Source organism: Episyrphus balteatus, chromosome 2, assembly GCF_945859705.1.
Source record: "Episyrphus balteatus chromosome 2, idEpiBalt1.1, whole genome shotgun sequence".
Lineage (NCBI taxonomy): Eukaryota > Metazoa > Arthropoda > Insecta > Diptera > Syrphidae > Episyrphus > Episyrphus balteatus.
The window spans coordinates 18189385-18209219 of record NC_079135.1 but is presented as its reverse complement, the minus strand read 5'-3'; the positions used below and the strand labels follow the sequence as shown (position 1 = coordinate 18209219).

Sequence of the window (19835 nt, the reverse complement as noted above, 5' to 3'; positions counted from 1 at the left end):
ATAATATTTATATATTGATCGTCCTAATTAAAAAAGAAAGTGTTATAATATAGTTTGGGTAAAATGACCATTTCTTTAATATTAATTATTTTTATTCTAAATAAAATCTATAAAAATTATCTAAGTAAACAATAATATCGTTTTTTTTTTTCTTTTCTTGTTATTTTTTCGAAGGCAAGGGTATGGAAATTTTTATTGCAAACTAAAATAGTCAAAGGAAAATTGTAGAGTTACGATTTTGTTTGTTTGTTTTTATTTCTATTTCTTTTTAAATAAAATAGGCAATGAGAAAACGCATATAATTCTTTTTGATATTTTTTAATCAAACGCTTTAAATCTCTTGACGTTAAGAACAGCTTAAATTACACGTTTTGGTGATATGAACTAGTCACCAAAATTCAACAGGTGTTGTATTAAAAATTAAAAATATTTAACGTTTACAAAGACAAAGTTAATGTACAAACAAATTGTGTTAAGTAATCGAAAATCCTATTTAACAGATGTAGTTAAATCTAGCCCTTGATGTTTCTTTTACATTACAAATTTTCTGAATCAAAATTCTATAAAACTCAAAATGTGGTGTGAGCCACATATTCCTACCATATAGCCCAGAAAATGTCTTCTTCTTTTTTGTATCACTTTGAAAACGATATTAAAATAACAAAATTCAATAAACCAATAATAATAAGTAAAATGAAGGTTAAAAAAATCTGATTTAAAAAAAAAATTACATTTTACATAATAGAAACAAAGACATTTTAATAGAACAAAAATTATTAAAAATACAAAAAAAAAGACCTACAAATAAGCAAGAATCTTAATTAAATGTTTTATGTACGTAAAGTAATATTATAATAATATAAAGCTTTGATGCGATCTGTGTGTAATTTCTAAAAAAAAAATCTAGATTTTACAAAAAAAAAAGAAAAAAAAAACTATTTAAATTAAATAGATTTAATGTATCTCCTAACAACTAGATAAATTCATACGGTTTTTTGTGTTTTATTTGTTTTGTTTTTTTTTTAGATACCAAGTAAGGACTTAAGCAACTAGAAAGTTCTACTACTGGGAGGATAGGCTGACAAATGTAACAAATTAAAAATTATTTAAACAAAAAAAAAAAAAAAAAATAAAGAAAATTACATCTTTGCGCCTGCCCTCATAAAGCATTAGATACCAGTTCTACCGTATTTTTTTTTGTTTCTATTTGTTTTTTTTTTTTTTTTTGCATAATTAATTAGATTTGTGTGTTTTCTTTTTTTCTTTCACATTCTTACAACACAGGTATACAATAATAATTATTATCATTAAATATTAAGTCTCAATTTGTTACGTTCTTGAAAAGATTTTTAGTTTGTTTTGTTTTTTTTTGTTTGTTTGCCCTCTGCGAAAAAACATTCTTTGCAAAAGAACTGTGCGGTATGGGTTTTTTTTATATGCAAAAATAACAATTACTTAACACTTATGAACATTTTACGCAGGCACCTTCAACATCAAAATCTAAGACCATTAATTTGGTTTCCTCAGTACCATTGCGTGAACCAACTGCACAAATGAGTTTTGTATCATTTGCCCTAAAAAATTAATCAAAAAAAAATTAGTTTCTCATCTTATTATGAGAAGTTATTTTTATATCTCACCGAATACGCCACACAACACCGCCAGATCCACCAGAATCTAAGGCAACAAGATTTCTTATGAATTCACCAGTTTTGACATCCCATAATTTTACAGTGCCATCATCTGAACTGGTGATTACAAATCTCGAATTGAATTGAAGACAAGTAACTGCCGATTGATGCTTATTTGGACCTACGAAATGTTAAATTAATTACTTAGTAGAATCCCTAGTTGATGTTAAATTGGAATTTAAAACAAACTGAATATGAGTAAGCTACACTATCTAAGATAAACTGGATCTAAAAACGACTTTGAATATGCCGCCCCATTGTCTTTAGGTTGGTATTGCCAGCAAAATTATATTGCTTTCGACATCCAATATCTACCCTAAACATATTTTTTCTACGTTGTTCAGGAAAAAGAAACTAACAAATTAGAACAAAATTGAATTCTGATCGACGTCGCTGAATGCTTATTGCACGGCCGCAACCGGGTGAATAAGTTTTCACCCGAAAAAATTAAATATCACTCTTTTCTCATTATGAGTAAAAAGTTGTTCAAGTTTGGAATATAATTCTCCCCGTATTTTGAACTTTTTTCGCGATTGCTTTTAGACATAAAATGAAGATATTTTTCGGATTAGCCGTTTCGCGATGACCACGCTTAATAAAATTTAATGCAAAACGTTCGGGTGGGTACAATAGTAAAGTCTTTATTTAAACGCGGAAACTAGTTTTGCGCGAAAATGAAAATTGTCTTGGGGGGAGAAACTCACATTAGCTATTAAAAGTCCGTGGGAACAAAAATATAATTTCGGGTGGAAAAATTTACAAGTGAAACTCAGGATTAAGATTTATCGCAGAAAATTAAATTAAAAATTAATTAAAGCCGATTTTGACAAGCATACAAACTGGGATGTTGAGAATTCACAGAGCTACCGGTTCGTCAGAAAAGACGAAACTCTCAATTGAAATGCCTTTTCATCCTTGAAAAACGTTTAAGGCTGCCATTGAATCTTCTTGCATTTAATTTCCCGTTCTATTCGTATTCTCAAGGCCAACATTTTGCAAATGTGTGACGTTAATATCAATTATTTTTACGTGGTACGGTAACGTGCTGAAAAACCATCTACTTTCCATATGCTTCCGAAGAGAAGAAAGAATTGCATTAACTTACGAGTTTCTTATAAGAAACAACGGCCCAAGTCAGAATTTTCAAAAGCATGAATAACCTGTTGAATTGTTCAACGATAATTGAATATCTCAACAAACCTTATGACTTCGACAAATACGATATCGAGTCTTTTCGAAGCCGCATTTTAAACATACATATCTATTATATGTGTATATTAAAGTTTGGTTTTGTGTACGTTCGCTAACCGGCCACACCGACTGACTTATTTTCTTAATTTTTTTTTTAAATCAAAGAGGCATAAGAGGAGAAGGTTTAAGGTAAAAAAATTTAAGATTTTATAGGGTAAATAGGGGTAATACGACATTGAAAAAAGAGGCTATTTTCTAAACGGTAAATCGTAAAGAGTTGACTTTTTTTTAATGATAGACAAATTTATTCAATAGTTAAAAACGGTATTGAAAAAATTCAAAAAAATTTCGGAACCAAGTTGTGAAGGTTTTTTTGCAGTCATAGACCTTCGACAAAAGACTAATTACAGGTACGCAAAATTTTGCACAGAAATTTGAGTTACACCATTAGAAAAATATTGAAAAAAAATTAGGGGTCTAATACGGATTTCTTTCATAGGCCTTGTATTTTTAAATACAAATTTTTGAAAAACAACTAATTTTTAGGGACATTTTTGAGTAGTCTTTAATTACAGAATCGAAAATGAGAAATAAATACAAGAAATAGCGGAACGAAGTCTGCCGGGTCAGCTAGTACAACTACAAAACAAAAAATATAAAATTTATTTTGAATATTACCTGAAAGTGTCTGCAAGCATTGACCATTTGTTATGTCCCAGACTTTCACAGTTGAATCGGCATTACCCGAAACCAAAATATTCTGTCGCAATTCCATACCAGACGTAAGACTCTGATGTCCCATAAGTGTATGTTTACAATTGCCAGTCTCTACATCCCATACACGTATCGATGTGTCCAAAGATCCCGATACAACATGAATACCATCAAACTAAATTTTGAAAAAAAAAAAAAATATTAAAGAAATTAGAAAAATTACAAAATATAAAATTAAAAGAAAAAAAAACATACTTGTAAAGAATATACACGGTTTGTATGACCTTGCAACGTATGAAGACATTCCTGACGCTCTGGGTGCCAAATTTTCACCATATAATCATAGGCACCGGAAACTATAAGTTTTCCATCATATTGCACACATCGAACAGCGGCCAAATGTCCGACTAGAACATGCAAACAATTGCCACGTTCAATGTCCCAGACACGCAGTGTTGCATCCCGTGAACCACTTACAACTCTGATAAAAAGAATAAAAAAAGAACTATTAGAACTGAATTGATATAAAACAATAATTTTACATACTTTTTGCCATGTAAATGCATACACCGCACAGTTGATGTGTGTCCCAACAATGTGTGAACACACTCTCCCGTTTCCATATCCCAAACTTTTAATGTTCTATCAGTACTGCCCGAAATAATTATATTACCAGACATTTGGGATGACCAAACTCCACCGGTGTGGCCCACTAATGTGCGCAGACACTATTTAAATAAAAAGAAAAGAAAGAATCCAATTAATAAAAATCAATCAGTAACATGCTGTGAATCATCAACTTACCCTTCCGGTAACAGCTGACCAAACTTTAAGCGTATTATCATCTGATCCCGAAACAATTCGATTTCCTGAGAATTGCAAGCACGTAATAACATGATCGTCATGACCTTTCAAAACTTTAGGTTCCCTTATTGGTCGCGAACGCCAATTCATTTCAATTATGTGCTGTCGCATGTAAGCGGCCTTCCACGGAGATGCAATTGGCGGCATATTTCCAGCTCGCCCACGTTTCGGTCTGTCTGTCTTCGGTTCAATCAGTATTTGTGCTTTGCGGCATTTTTCCTTCCACAACAGATTATCGTCACACAGGAATCTCCAGCTACGACAGGTTTGTGCTGCTCTAAGCAGATCAGTTGGATCCAAATAGGCTAATACTTGCAGCGCCAATTCACGTGGTAGTAGAGATATGAAATCTCTTTGAAACTGCGGTTCAATAACTTTCATCATATGACGAACTTGAGTCGGTTCGCAGTGTTCAATCAGTCTATCGACAGCAAGTAGCCGTTCAGCATGCGACCATCGTTGGAATTGCACCAACCAATCTTGCAGTTCTGGCGGGGGATTATCTCTTGTGGGAATCAAAGAGCGCGGAGTACGTCGACCCAATGGAGTTGAAGGACTTGGAATCAACAAAAGTGTCTGCGAACTACGAGGCGTTGAAGAGTAATCGTATGCAATACGTTTTCTTCCACTATCACTCAAAAAGTGATCGCCATCCAGAAGGCGACTTTCGTTGAATTTCCGTTTTCGTTGAAGTCCTGTGAATTCAGGTGACATGCTCTGTTCATGGGACAGTGTGTCCTCTGAAATCGACACCATTTGTATGTAGCTGGAGAGCTCGACATCTTTCGATAAAGCATCTTCCGAAAGCAAATCAGAGGTATCGCCGCGTTTGTCTCGTTGATTTGAAAAACTATCCTTATGGCATGTACACACCTCATCATCGGATCCCTCGTCACAATCTGCCCAAGTCTCTTCATCAAATTCGTTGTCTAGAGGTAGAGCATGATCAAGGTATGGAAACTCTGTGACTCTACGTTCTACATGATTCAGTTGTTGGTTGGGTTCTTCTTGTTGGAAATTTGCATGACTGTTGTTGCTGTTTATGGCAAAAAGAGGAGAAGCTGCAGGTACAACTTTTTCCTCAGCGACTGCTGCGGTAGTGGAACTTCCAGAAACTGACTCTGATGATCCCGTTGCAACATCATCACAATGCAAATTACTTGAATTGTCTTTTCTCAGAGAATTTCGCAGATATTTCAAGGCCGAATATTGACAACGTGCTGACGATGAAGTCGTTGCAATATCATCATCATTAATGCCTTCGCCAACAAGTTTTTGCTGTAATGTATTAATTGTTTCAATAGCTTTTTTGAGAATTTCTTCTTCCGAACTAAGGCATACTTGTGGCTGCTGCGTCGTCAACTGTTTAGATGATGATACTCTTGACAAGGAATGACTGGATGAGGTATTATACGAATGCTCGGATAAGCTTTCATTTGAATTTGGATTCGATAGAATTTCAACAAGCTTTTTGTTGTTGTTGGCGGGATTACTATCTTGGAGTGTAGTTCGCAGATTTAGTGGCGATGAAGATGAATCAGTTCCTGCTGACGAAGCGGGATTACTTGATTCTGGATCATTTTCTTCTTGTACTTTATGGTGACAGTTATCATTTGTCGTTGTTGTTGTTGAACTATTATTACAACTGCTACTATCTGGTTGATCTTCTTTATTTTCTATTGTTTGTTGGTCATCATTTGTAGCGATATCTCCATTTGTTGTAACAGTGTTGGTTTCTGGATGATTTAGGCTGGTGGTAAGATTTATTTTGGCAGTTGATTTAGTTAATCTGCTTTTGTAATGCCTGCTGCTGGTCGGTGTTGTTGAATGGTCTTTGTAGGTATACTGGGAATTAAAGAAACAAAATTAAAACAATGTTTTTATCTTAAAACAAAAAGACTTCTGTGTAAATAGCATAGTAAGATGCGCAAAAGAAAATAATTATGTATATTTGAGCTCAGGATATATCAAGGAAAAAAAGAAAAGATTTGTTCATCTAGACAAGCTATTTCAAACGGCGAGATACAGGAAGTCAACCTGGATAATAGAGGCCCAACTACCTGCCATTAGGAGGCTAGAGAGGCTATCGGGAAAACCGAGTGGTACAACAAGGAAAACCACGTTCAACCCGTGACCACGACAAGTGTAACCCTGTCGAAATTTCGGGAAATTTTAATCGATTCATTTCGTTTAATAAACAAATTAAATCGCGGTAAGTTCGAAAAATTAAAACTTAAAAATGTGTATTAACCGTGAAGAAAAAAGTCTAAAATCTAAAATCATCACTTACCTTACTATCTGATGAGACTACTCGCTGTTGATTATTGGCGGCATTTTGCGCATTTTGTTGTTGTTGTTGTTGAACTATATCTAATTTAAGTCTATCATTCTTAGCTAACGAACTAGATTTTAATATTATTCCACCTGTGAGTCTTTGTTCATCTTCAAAGTCTCGACGTTCAATGGCGTCCATTGATTGCACATCATTGTCCGCAACATCTGCTTCAGTATCATCATTATCATCCTCCTCTCCCCCGAGTTTGTTATTTCTACAAACTTTACTTAAAAATGGCAAATAGGCAATGTTGATTTTTCGAAAACGTGAGGACATACTGCCACTTGCTCCTGGCATACCATCGCCACCGCCACCATGACAATAGTCAAAATGAGATTTATTACAACAATCATGTACATTTGCTGCTGATGATCCACCACCACCTCCTGCTGATGTATTTTTTACTTTTAAATTAGCCACATCAGCACTAACGATATTATCAGCAGTCATAACAGATTTCAGCAAATCATTGAGTATTCCTTCTTTTTTTGATATTCCACTAATATTGCTGCTATTACTGCTAATACTACAATCTGCCGTCTTACTAATGCTACTATTACTATGAGTTGCTAGAGGATTACTATGACTGCTACTGGTACTGCTGGTGCTATTATTCCTCTCGTCATCGCAGCAATCCTCCGATGACATGAGGAACTCATCGCTAAGTCTTTTTGGTTTGGCCTTTTCGTAATCATGACTATTAACACCAACTATTTGCTCATCGATAACTGGTGTCTCGAGGTAAATGCCTACACCAACTCCACCATTATTCGATGTCATCGTTGTTTCTTCGTGGCATCCTCCTCCTCGTCGTCGATTATGATCTTGTATCACTTGGATAACATTCGTAGTAGATAATGTTGTTGTTGGTGCGACGTTAGTTTTATCATTATCGTCATCGTTGTTACTACGACTTTGTAAATCAACAATGGGTGTGGTTATATCATCACTTGATCCCGAACGGCTATCATCATCTTTGTACAGTGTCATACTTTCAGCGGCAGGAGTTGACATAGATATAACACTGCAGCCTCGACCTTCACCATCATTACCATCTTCATTTAAATTATCATAGCTTTTGTAGATTTTCTTATCATTTAATGTGTTTAGTGTCTGTGTTTGCAGTTGGAGCTGTAATTCTTTGGACGACATTTGCGGCGATCTTAAGTTAGAGAGCGCCTCGATTATTGTGGATGATGATGATTTATCCTCCTCCGTCGTCGTCGATGTACTACTACAAATAGCTGGTTCTGATGATGCTGCCGTTAGTGAATTGATAATAATTCTCGAATGGCAACCAGTTGACTCAATATCAGCAGATTGAACACATGTTTTTTCCATAATATACGTAAAGAGGAGAGGTGTGTGTTTAAATCTGTAACCAAAACGAAAGAAAGAAAATGAAAGAAATATCACGGCGGTTTTGGTTTGTGTAAAAATACGAGTTTTTCTTTTTTTTTAAATATTTTTTTGCAAACAAAAGGAGGAATTTTTTCAAACCTCCTGCTGCTGCTGCTGTTGTAAGTTTGTGTCCCACACAAGACTGACTAGTAGAAGAGACAACTCCTCTTGCAGGCCAATATTTTTTCTGTTTTCTTTTACAAAGAAGACGATACAGTATTGTAATTTGATACTGAGTGCGCACAAAGGAGTTTACGCAAAAAAAAAAAAAAAACCTAACCGAGGAGCAAGACTATCTACAGGAAATTGTATATAAATTCTCTACCTACCTACCACCAACCAGCACCACTGGATTGTCGGTTAAGAATCTCTGTGGCTCACAACAAGACATTCACACATAAATCTTCTTGTCATTATTGCTTCTCTCTACCTTTATGTATTCCTTTCCTACTCTTCCCAGCAGATAGATAATGAATAGTTGCCGAAACCATAGTGTAAAGAATAAAAAAAAAAGAAGTAAAAAGATTCAACACTCTCTCATCTCTCATCGAAGAACATCTTTTGGTTTTTAACCCCTGATGTCATTCCCTTCTACCTGGGAATTTTCAAAAAGATCATCCCTCCATCTTACAAGTTCATTTTGTCTGGTCTGGCAGAAGAGAAGCATACTAGAGGTAGGTATATACTACTTAAAAAAAAAATCTGTGCCTGAGAAACCAACTAACCGATGATCGATCCATCCAAACAAACGACCCGACCAAACGACCGACAACACACAGGAAAGTGAAAAGAAATGCAAAAAAAAAAAAATTATCATTCTTCATGGGGTCATTCATTTGCAGGTAATTGATTTGATCGAAAATTTTTGAAAAATGCATTAGCATTCGTTCAGAGACCCTCTTTTTTTTTTGTTGTTGTATTTTTGATGAAGTGGCAATTTTTTTTTTTTAATTTTTTTTTGGTGTATGAGAAATTAGGGGCAACAAACGTTTGCGATGCATTTTCCCATGAAATTTGTATTGAAACCTTTACTGTGCTGGATGAGAGACGGCGGATGGTACAAAAATTCCAAAGTCGTATCTCTTGGGAAATTTGATTTAAATGCATTGGTATTTGTGTAATCCGATTTGTGATCAGGTGCACAGACGACGAAAAAGAAGAAGATGAGAGAGGAAGAGCAGTTTTACATGATGTCATGGAAATCGGGGTTTTGAATGTTAAACATTGTATTTTGTTGAGTGGGCGTAAGAAAAATTTGGTGAATAACTCTGACACAGGTAGTGGAAGAGTAATTTAAAAGACGTTTTATTGATCTAAAAAAAAACAATGTGTTATAAAAGCCGTGAAATGATCATTGATATGATTATGAATGCAATTTGTTACCATAATATTACCAACATCCGCAAGCGTAAAGATCGATTAAGGGTTCCAAAAGTCAGCTGTTCTAAGACAGAAGAAGTTAAATAATGTATCCTTTGTTCATATTCAGTGAATCAATCAATTGTCTTCCTAAAAATTAGGAGGATTCCTCAGCTCTCAACAAACGGTATTTTAGAATTACCTTACTCAAGTAAAAATTTTCTTGAAGTGCTTGTCTAAGAAAAATTTCATTAGGAAATGCTCAAGTATTAATTCAGGATTCCCTTAGTTAATATCCGTAAGTTAAAGGTTTTCCACATGCTAATGGTGGCTTAAGTGCGCAAAAGTCTACTTAGGCGTTCACTTGAGAAAAATCTTAAATTGAGTGACGGCTATGAATTCGACTAGAAGGCTACTTTACTAACAGGCTAAGGCCCAATTTATTCACTCTCCATTATTTTTAAAGGCTCCATTAAAAATTATAAAACTGTCAAATCGCATACAAATTTTAAAATTTCCCTTTTTTAATGGCGACTTTAAATTTAATGGAGTGTGAATAAATTGGACCTAAGACTTTTTCGATTTAAAACTACATTTATTAAAAAATTTGAAGTATTTTCTTAAAACTTCAAATAAATAACACTGGTTTACAAAGAAAAACTTACTTTTCTGAATGTTTTCAGTGTGCTGAACTCAAATCCGTGGTTAGAAAAAACTAATCAGCTCCCGTTTTTGAAATATTACCGTTAGAAAATGCAAAAAAACGTTTTATTTTTAGTACTTCGGACCTTTTTTTTTATATAAGGAAAATTGTTTTAGCATATTTCATAACGGTTTCCAAAAGAACAGTTTTCCGTCTTTCAAAACTTTTCAATATCTTTTTTATTGCCCGAGATATCTAAAAATAAAGTAAGTGGGTTTGGATTCATATATAATAAAGGAGACAATGGCGTTATAAAATTTTTATGGTAGATATAAAATACCAAACAACTGAGGATATCTCGGGTAGTAAAAAAGATATCGGAAAGATTTAAACAGGTCTTGAAAGATGAAAAATAGTTCTTATAGAAATCGTTACTAAATATACTCAAACAACTTTCCTTATATAAAAAAAAATAAGGTCCGAAGTACAGCATTTCCAACGGTAATATTTCAAAAACGGGAGCTGATTTATTTTTTTTTTTACTTCGGATTCGAGTTCAGCACACCGAAAACCTTCAGAAAAGTATATTTTTGTTTCGGCAACAAAAAATAAGTTTAATTTTGTTAACCAGTGAATTAATGTTTGATTTAATTTAGTGTAGTCAACCCTTAGCATTTTTCTGTTTTCAAACAGAAGGTAAGATAGTTTTCAACGATATCAACAAAAGAACTATTCAATCTTAAAGAATTAGAAGACACGTATTCGTTTGGAAGTGCACAAAAGAGAACAATATGACATATGTCCTTTTCTTTAAAACAAAACAAACAAAAAACAAAAGTCAAAGAATTTGTTAAAAAAATGTCTACTTAAACATACTACATACATACATATACAGATACACACAAGTTACGAGATTTTTTTGTGTAGTTTTTTGTATTATTGTTGGTCAGGGTCACGAGTCAAGACACATTTATATTAATTTTCTTTACTCATTAAAAATATCAAACTTAAAAAATCAATAACACATCCGGTAGATTTGGTGTTTGTTTTTGAATCAAGCATACAACTGTTCATCTTATACACTTCTAGTGATCCAGTCGTATTTGAGATTTTTGTTTACCTAACCTAACAGGTGCACACAACCGGAAATGAACATTTAAGATAGACTGCAAGTATCCGCATCAATTTGTCATGATGAACTAAACGATATTCTTTTTGGTTTACGACAAAAAAAAATTCGTTTCAGAATTGGAGCATAAGGGTCATGGTCTATATACAAATGAAGTCAAGTGTTAAACAAAACTTATGCTTCACATCAACCATTGCAATGTGCTTATAAGAAAATTATAGATGAATTAGGACTCAACCTAAAGAACCTTTTACAAAAATCGGTATGAAATGATATCCTAATATTTACTGAGATCTTACTATTTTGTGCTATCAATCAAACTAAAAAAAATGTTTGAGAAATAAGGCTAGTGACGTAGCTCAAGAAACTATAACAGCGTGAGTTTAACATTAGATTTGGGTAGCGTGCTCGTGCGCTACAAAGCTATTCGAATCGATTAATTTTTTCAATTGACGTCATTAATTGATTGCAATTGGTCTTCTAAAATCTTATCTATCTCGAATGCAAAGCATTTAATTCTAAAATTCTTAACAGAAACAATTTGAAATCAAATGAGCACTGAACGGTAATAAATAACTTAGCAATATATAGTGGCCCCAAGGCAGTTGTGACTAGTTTGAAAATGGAGATTATGAGGTAAATTTAGTATTATAAGTCTGGGTAAATGATTTTCTCAACTTGCAACATATTTCTTCTCTAGTCGGGAAAAGAATCTTGATTCAATAAGGATTTGGAAAAAATGCTGCTGGTTACTTCAAATCTTCGACTTTCTGAGTGATAGAATTTTAAAAGCAAGTTTTAAGACTCTAATAACTTTTATTCTGTACCACACCCCCACAGAACTCTTTTCTAGTATAAAAAGGAACTTATTTTAAACTAACTGATTCCGCTTGTTGCAACATACCATACGCAGACTCGTGGGCCTTGAGGTTATCCATATTTGGAAAGTATTGTCCGTGCTAGAGGCGAAACTGAAAACCAAAAATTTTGACCAAAAAGATGAAGCTACGGTTTAATGTAGTTACTTATTTAAATTAACGTAGTAGACTTCCAGAGAAGACCAAAGGTTGGTATAAAAAATATACAAACTGCTGAAAATGAAACAATTGAATAGTTTCACTAAGGCAAAAAAAAATCGCTGCAAAAAAAGTTGAGTCATCTCACACTTAAGCTAAAAAGCAGCCTTCGTAGTGTAATTGCATGATAAACTGTGTGGTGTCTATATCAAGTCTTTTTCTCGTTACTTTTATTGTTTCTTGTAAAAAATTGCATTCAGTTGGCAATGATAACTTTGACCTTTATAGATGTAGTGTTCTTGACGATTCCAGAAGCCGAGTGCAAGTCGATGATTCTCTTGTGAAGTCTCATCTGAAAATGAACCCAAGACTTTAAACCTTCAACACAAGCTGTTTTACGGGTGGTGATGCGAAGGATCTTGGTCGACATGCGCACTGGACCCTTAATGCGGATTTTCTGGTTCTTGGCACCTTGGATCAAGTTACGCCATACATTTTCCAATGAACCTACATACTTGAAATCAAGATTAAGTTATTCTTATATCCTCAATATCCTTAATGATAGCAGCCATATTTTAGCAGAAATCTAGTCGAGTATTTCAATAAAATAAAACAAAATTGAGCAGCGCTGAACCAGCGTTTATGCGATATAAAATTGAAATAAATAACCATCCTGAAACTCTATTAGAACTTACGAAAATTCAAAAATGCACTTTTTTCTATTTTTCCCTCTCTCTATCTTACCAATTTACTGAAAAATAAATTGATTCAATAAGATCTGAGTACGATGATGTGACTTGCCGTCATCAGACTGTGAAACCTTAATCCACCTACGCTTATCAATTCGTAAACAATATTTTATCAATTAAAATGCAATTTTTTTCGTTTTGAAACTTGAAATAAATTTATATTGTTAGGACTCAGGATTGCATAGGAAATTTATTTTAATAGGTACTATAGAAGAGGTTATGGCATGCTTGGTGTCGCACAAACGAACAAGGTAAGTTCTTGCTCATCCATATTGCTGATAGAAAATACATAGGTTTAAATTAAAATAAAGGAAATGAAAATAATTGAAATGAAACGAAAATCCAGAAACACGGAGACCATAAAAGAAAACAAAAAGGTATAGGGTCTTAATGAAACAGGAAATATGTTTTACAATTTTCCAAGTTATAGGTACCAATTAAAAACCAAACTTTTGCTTCAAATAGAAATTCATTACGGATGCCAGAACTCTTAGTATGGGCTACTTCTTAACATGCTCATGATCATTACCTGGATGAAAGACACGTTTAAAAAAGCACTGTACAAAGAAATTTGTAGCGCCAGCAACTTTTGTAGATGACGGATAAATGAATTAGGAGTAAGAATTCCACAGGGGATTATCTTTAATATCATGAAAGAGGCATGGATAAGGCTCTCCCATATTTATCAAATGCTAAACTAATCAAAAATGTCTTGCTTATGAAAAAAAGGTTTGAAAGACAGAAAGAAAATGAAACAGAAATTCATTGAAAGGAGCAACAAATCTGAAAACCTTCTCTGAAAATGTAAGTATAGTGCTTCAGTAAGATACTAAATATATTGTGTAGGTATGTTTTCGAAATATTTGCAAATCTGTATTTTGAACGTCCTTGGTCCTGGTCCTTGAAGTCAACCTTGAAATTCTGTAGGTACTACAACAAAGACCAAACTTTCGCTTCAAATAGAAATTAATTTCGGATGCAAGACCATCGTCGTTTTTCATAAATACTCATAGATTGAGACTTGAAACCTAAATAAATCACACGTTCAAAGAATTGTACAAAGAAACTTGTATCATCAGCATCTTTTTTGTAGCTACCGAAAAGTAGGTTTTTTATTCTTTGATAAAAGAAGATCCATTAATAAATTAGAAAATACAGTTTTATCAATTTTCAACAAACTGAAACTAGAAATTGATGATGATGACCTTGTTGTAATAAGTTTTATTACACAATCAATTTAATGTGTTCCCTTATTTATATCATTGTTTTAGACAAAAAACAAAGACTTACAGGAAAGATATGAACACAAACATTATTCCCTTCAAAAAATCTCTCAAATTATTCATTATAGAAAAAACTACACCTTTGCCCTTGGTTGGTGTTTTAGTAGAAGAGTGTTCACTTTCCATTGCAACAAATTGTACAAAATAAAAAAAAATAAAAATACAAGTTCTGTCTCTGTCGCATAGATTCCATGTCCAAAACCCACGTTTTCATTGTGGACAATTCAATTACAAAAGTGGGGTGGATTTCAAGTTTCTTAAATAAGTCCTTTTTTAAAATAACAAATGAAAGCACTAAAACAAACCTTGAATTCAACCAATTTTTTTATGTAACCATAATAAAATAAAAAAAAACAACAAAATGTTAAAGCAAAAAATGGACTCTCGAAGCAATGTGCCTACTTTTAGTTAATGGACTAGGGCCTTCAAAGTATACAACGGATGTAGCCTTCTCTCGAGGTTCTAAAGATTCCAAAAAACTAAACAACAATACAGAAAAAAATACAAAATTTTCTTTTTCTTCAAAAGAAACGAAAAGGTTAAGCACGCGATTTTTTTTTTAGATCGAGCGAGGTGTGCTGCGCCCACTTAAAACGCTAAAACGGATGGACGACAGGCGAACGAACGAAAAAAAAAACGGTGATGGAGAAGAAAAAACAGAAACACCCGCCCCAGCTGAAAAAAACCAAAAAACTACAAATAAACGTAGGATGCAATATTCTCAATTTGATTCTAATAATTAAATTACACACAAAATAAACCAATTATCTATTCTATTCTACAAATTGTATATAATTTAATTACAAATTAAGAAAACTTTTTCGTTTCTTTTGATTGAAATAAAATAGAAAAAAAAAACCAAATGAAAAAAAAATTATGCACACAAAAGCACAACACACATGATTTTTTTCTTTTTGATATTCAGAGGCAGAGGAATGCAGCAGCAGCAGCAAGCAAAGGCAAAAGCAGTGGCCACATTTTCTTCACAAAGTTTTTACATTTTCACTTCATTTTTATCAGGTTTTTTTTCCAAAATATAAAAACGCACTTTTGTAAAAAATGTTCTCAATTTTACAAGAATTGCATTTTGCAAAGGAAAAAGGTTTCTTTTTTGCTTTTCTTTTATATTTTTCTGGGGGAAGAAAAAAAATCTTTCTTCTTTTGTGTTACTCTGGTAATGCCTTCTTTTTCTTGCAAGAACATTTTTTTTTTTTTTTCATTTGACTCGACAAGTTTTAATTTTTGTGAATTTACCTTTATTCGCTTTGGATAATTGTATTAATTTATTGTTTAATCATGACCAAATTGTATATATTTTAATAATATTTAATTAACATGCACTCGCGCGATTGAAATTGAATAGATTTTTAATTATTTTTTTTTTCGATCAAACGCAACCGAACGAGATGTAAAATAAATTTATAACCAGCCATTTACAAAAAAAAAAAATCCTAGACAGTAGATGGAAACTTGTTTTTTTATTTTTTAGTACAAAAAGGTTGCCGCCAGGTTGTTGTGTTGAAAATTGGTTTTTAATTGTTTTTAAGGGTGGAAGCAAATTTTCCTGCTCTGTAATGATAAGAAAGTGCGACGGTAGGGTAGTTTTCTCGTTTTTTTTTAATGGAATGTATAAAAAATTCTACTCGTTTGGTGCTTGGAAAACCTAAAATTAAAACCCTCAGTTTCTAAGAATGAAATAAATACTACGTTTCATGCTTAATTCCATGCCATTTCGTTTCGTTATTTTTTTTTAGTTTAATTTTGTGAAAGATATTTAATATAATAGTGTTTTCGTTTGGTAAAAAAAATCAATTCATTTTTCGATCTTAGTGCCAGTTGTACAAACGTGGATCAGCCTTGGTTCCCCAAGTAACAATTTAGCTTTCATAAGGGTCAATGCAAGCTATTTTTTGGCTTTCATAACAAGAAGGACAGGTCTTATGCAAATCATTTTGGCGCATTTTACCGAAATTGCAAAGGACTTTCCTTCACAGGTAATCCACAAACTAATAGCTTGTGACAAACAGATTAAAATGGCCTTACGGAGGTTTTCCTGCAGAGGGTTTATCTAATACACAAACCAGATTACTTGGATGTTATAATAAGGCCTTATAGAAGTTGTTGTAGGTGTTGTGGAAAATGCATAAAAAAAAAGAATTAATTGAATTTTATTTCATTTTTTTTATTTTCTTCTGATTTTTTCTGTTTTGCATTTTCTACATATTATTTTATTTATTTTAATTTTTTCCTATTTTAGGTGTGTTTTTTTGTTTATCTATATAGATTTTGTGCAAAAAAACGACATCGAGATTTTTGAAATCGAAACAATTTACGTGTTAAATACAACAAAAACTTTATCTGTATAGATTTTTCAAAAATCCAGATAATTATCCAGATTTTACTTTCTCTCGATAGAAAACAGTATTGCCAAGGTATTTTAATTGTTGTGTTCATACAAAAATATCTGAAAATATTAACAAAAAAAAAAAGCGGAGAAAACGAGGTTTGAAAAAAACTCTCATAGAAAAAAATAATCAAAAATTTGTTTGACATGGTTGCATTGAAATGTTAATATCTCGAGATATACGCAATGCACTTTTCAGATAAAAGTCTTAAATGGATCCTGATAAGATTGTTGAACAGATATGTATATAAAATTACCAAAGTTTTTTCGAATAATTAGAAATAAAAATAAAAAAGCTTCCACATTTGATTTTTAAAAAATCGAAAAAAAATTCAATATGGCTACCTTCAAACGCTTATAACACAAGAACGACGCAACTAATGTTAATGGTCATGGTCTTAAAATGAAGCTAAGAATATACAGATCATTTTTGTTTTTTTGTGAAAAAAAAATAATTTGAATCCAACATGGATGCCATAGCCATATGAAAATTTTTCTTTGCATCCAACATGGATGTAATGGCCTTCCCACTTCGGAATTAAAATAAAATAAAAACAAAAGCAACATTTTTGACAGACAGCTGCCAAAGTATAGTACAGTGTTGCCAAATGTTTGCATGGATTTGAAAAATCCCGATGTCGTTTTTTTGCACAAAATCTATATAGATAAACAAAAAAACACACCTTTTGTTTGTTTTCCTTTTTTGGAAATTCCACTACTTTTTCTGTTGTTCTGAAATGATGAGAATATTATTTTAATTGAAAAAAAAACACATTCACATACCTCTGCATACCAAGCCAGCACCTTACCAGTAGACCATGCTCGAATATTAAAGATGAGTGGAAAATTGGGAGCTAATTGAAACCTCACATTGAAATGCAATGTTTTTTCTAATGCGTTACAAACAGGACAAAAACTTTGCATACTTACAGGTGAAAACATTGCATACTTACAAGAACTCCTTGGAACAGGTCTTATAGAGGCCTTCTGTCACTTGAAAACACAAGGCTTCTTTAGAACGGTTCAAACAGGTCTTATAAAGGTCTTCTTTAACTGATATTTACAAGGCTTCTTCTTAACATACTTCTAGATAGCCTTAAGGAGACCTTCTTTCTTTCCAAAATGGATGACTTGTGTAAGTAAGCCTTATTCGACCCCTATTTTACAATGTGTTTACATAAGCCTGTTACGCAGATCGCAGGAATTTTTAGCTCATACAAATTATCGAAAAAAATTATCTGATCTAAAAATGTATCCCATACAAATTATCGATAACTTGTATGGGAATTTTATCTCGGCTAAAAACATAAAAAAAACTTTAATTAAATAAACAATTATGAAAACTTGCATACATACCCAACTAACATTTCAGCTTCGGTTAAGGTATTACAAAAGCTACATTTCAGCTTCTTTTAAACTTTAGTAAGGTTGTTGGGCATGGAAAAAGGAGAACGTTATACAAGTTTGACCCTCTATAAGAAGTTTAAACGAAGCTTAACCGAAGCTCTACCGAAGCTTTGAGATTTGACAGATAGCTTCGGAAGAGCTTGTATAGCTCTTTAATACATGTCTTATCGAAATTAAAAAAACAACTACTAAAACAAAAAAGAATTCTTTTTTAACTGGTTTTTATTTTATTTTTAATCATGAATTTTATCTTTTGACCTGAAATTATATATTATATTATTCCATTAGTTTTATGTATATCTATTGATAATAATTGTGTGGATCAGAATCAAAACCCATTTTATCCACTTTTTTTGATTTCGAGTAAATCGAGAAAAACTTGTATCTCGTAAACGAAACATTTTTTAGTACTTTTTTAAATGCAGGATTGATTCAATTAGGATTCCCTACATTTCAAGTCCAGAAATCGTGATCTGAGGGTTTTAGTTTTAGAGCTATACCCAAAACAAATATGGATATAATGGATTTTGAAAATCACCTCTGAATTTCAGGCCAAAATAAGAAAATATGGCATTCAAAAAAACTCAATTAAAAACGAGAAAACTTTATTTCCTTTTTTTTAACTACGCCTACTTTCTTGAACAAATAAATTCAAACCTAAATGCCGAAATTTTTTTTTCAAAAATCCGTATAAATTTTCGGATATTCCCATCTAATCTCATCCCATGGATAAAATGGTTTTTGAATTTCAAATTTATTTTAGAAATAATATTTTGAATGGATATAATGGATTTTGATGCGAATAAAATTGTTTGGATATAATGGGTTTTGAAACAAAAACTCAAGTGGATAAAATGGGTTTTGAAATTAACCTCTAACTTTGTGGTCTGATTTCTACGCCAAAAAATGTAGTTAGAGACTCAAACTTGGGCGCAACGTATGTATTTGAATACTAGAAACAAAACCTCATACCTAAGTCATTTTTTTTGAAAAGTGGATATAATGGGTTTTGATTCTGATCCACACAATTTTAAAAGTATATAATTTTTTACCACACCCAGGAATCGAACTTCGTACCTACTTGGTGGCAGTCCGCCACTCAACCCACTCGGCCATCCTAGTATATTCATTAATGAAATCAAAAACTTAATCAGTTCAAATAGCAGAAATGTCAAAAAAAATGTCTGAGCTAAATTATTCAATGTCAAAACCAAAAAGTGTCCGAGCTAGATTATTCAATATCAAAACCAAAAATCAAGTACTAAACTTGGTAATTTCTGTAAAGCTCCTATAAACTCACTAAGCAGGCTCTTTCGAAAACAAACTTTTTTCGTTTAAGTTTCTTTAACAGTATTTAAACAACTTATTAGAAGTTATTTAACAAGTTCGAACTTCTATAAGCAATTAAATTCTGAAGCAAGCTCAATACAAGCTGTATAAAAAGTAGTACCTGTGAGATCTCAATTTATAGAAGCTGTTGTGCTAGTTGGGTAATGAGGCAAAAAAGATTTTGTAGATGGATTACAAATTTGCTGTTTAAAATTTTCTTTCGCTAATTTGTTGATCAAATCCATTTAAGTGTACTGGCATCACTGTTTAGAACAAAAAAAAAACAGCATGCACCGAAAAATGCGAGTTGTCTGTCAACG

The 19835-nt window shown here is 32.6% G+C and overlaps 1 protein-coding gene across 2 annotated transcripts; it reads right to left on the bottom strand.

The window, feature by feature from the left end:
• Window positions 1-302: 302 nt before the first annotated feature.
• On the bottom strand, window positions 303-15800 carry LOC129908971 (F-box/WD repeat-containing protein 7). Of its 2 annotated transcripts, XM_055985823.1 has the most exons (9): window positions 15630-15800; window positions 6751-8170; window positions 4401-6305; window positions 4143-4324; window positions 3852-4077; window positions 3561-3771; window positions 1641-1812; window positions 1456-1574; window positions 303-1384 (listed from the first exon to the last, which is right to left on the bottom strand). In XM_055985823.1, exons 2-8 carry the CDS (start codon window positions 8134-8136, stop codon window positions 1463-1465), a joined length of 4194 nt encoding a protein of 1397 aa, XP_055841798.1. In that variant the 5' UTR covers window positions 8137-8170; window positions 15630-15800; the 3' UTR covers window positions 303-1384; window positions 1456-1462. The 2 variants fall into 2 exon arrangements, with proteins under 2 accessions (XP_055841798.1, XP_055841797.1); XM_055985822.1 differs by having other exon boundaries at window positions 303-1574.
• Window positions 15801-19835: the final 4035 nt, after the last annotated feature.

Coding starts and splice junctions, on each gene's coding strand:
- LOC129908971 (XM_055985822.1), bottom strand. CDS start 8,136: ATGGAAAAAACATGTGTTCAATCTGCTGATATTGAGTCAACTGGTTGC. Junction 4,325..4,400: donor GGTCAGCTGTTACCGGAAGG/GTAAGTTGATGA, acceptor TTATTTAAATAG/TGTCTGCGCACATTAGTGGG. Junction 3,772..3,851: donor ACCGTGTATATTCTTTACAA/GTATGTTTTTTT, acceptor TTCAAAATTTAG/TTTGATGGTATTCATGTTGT.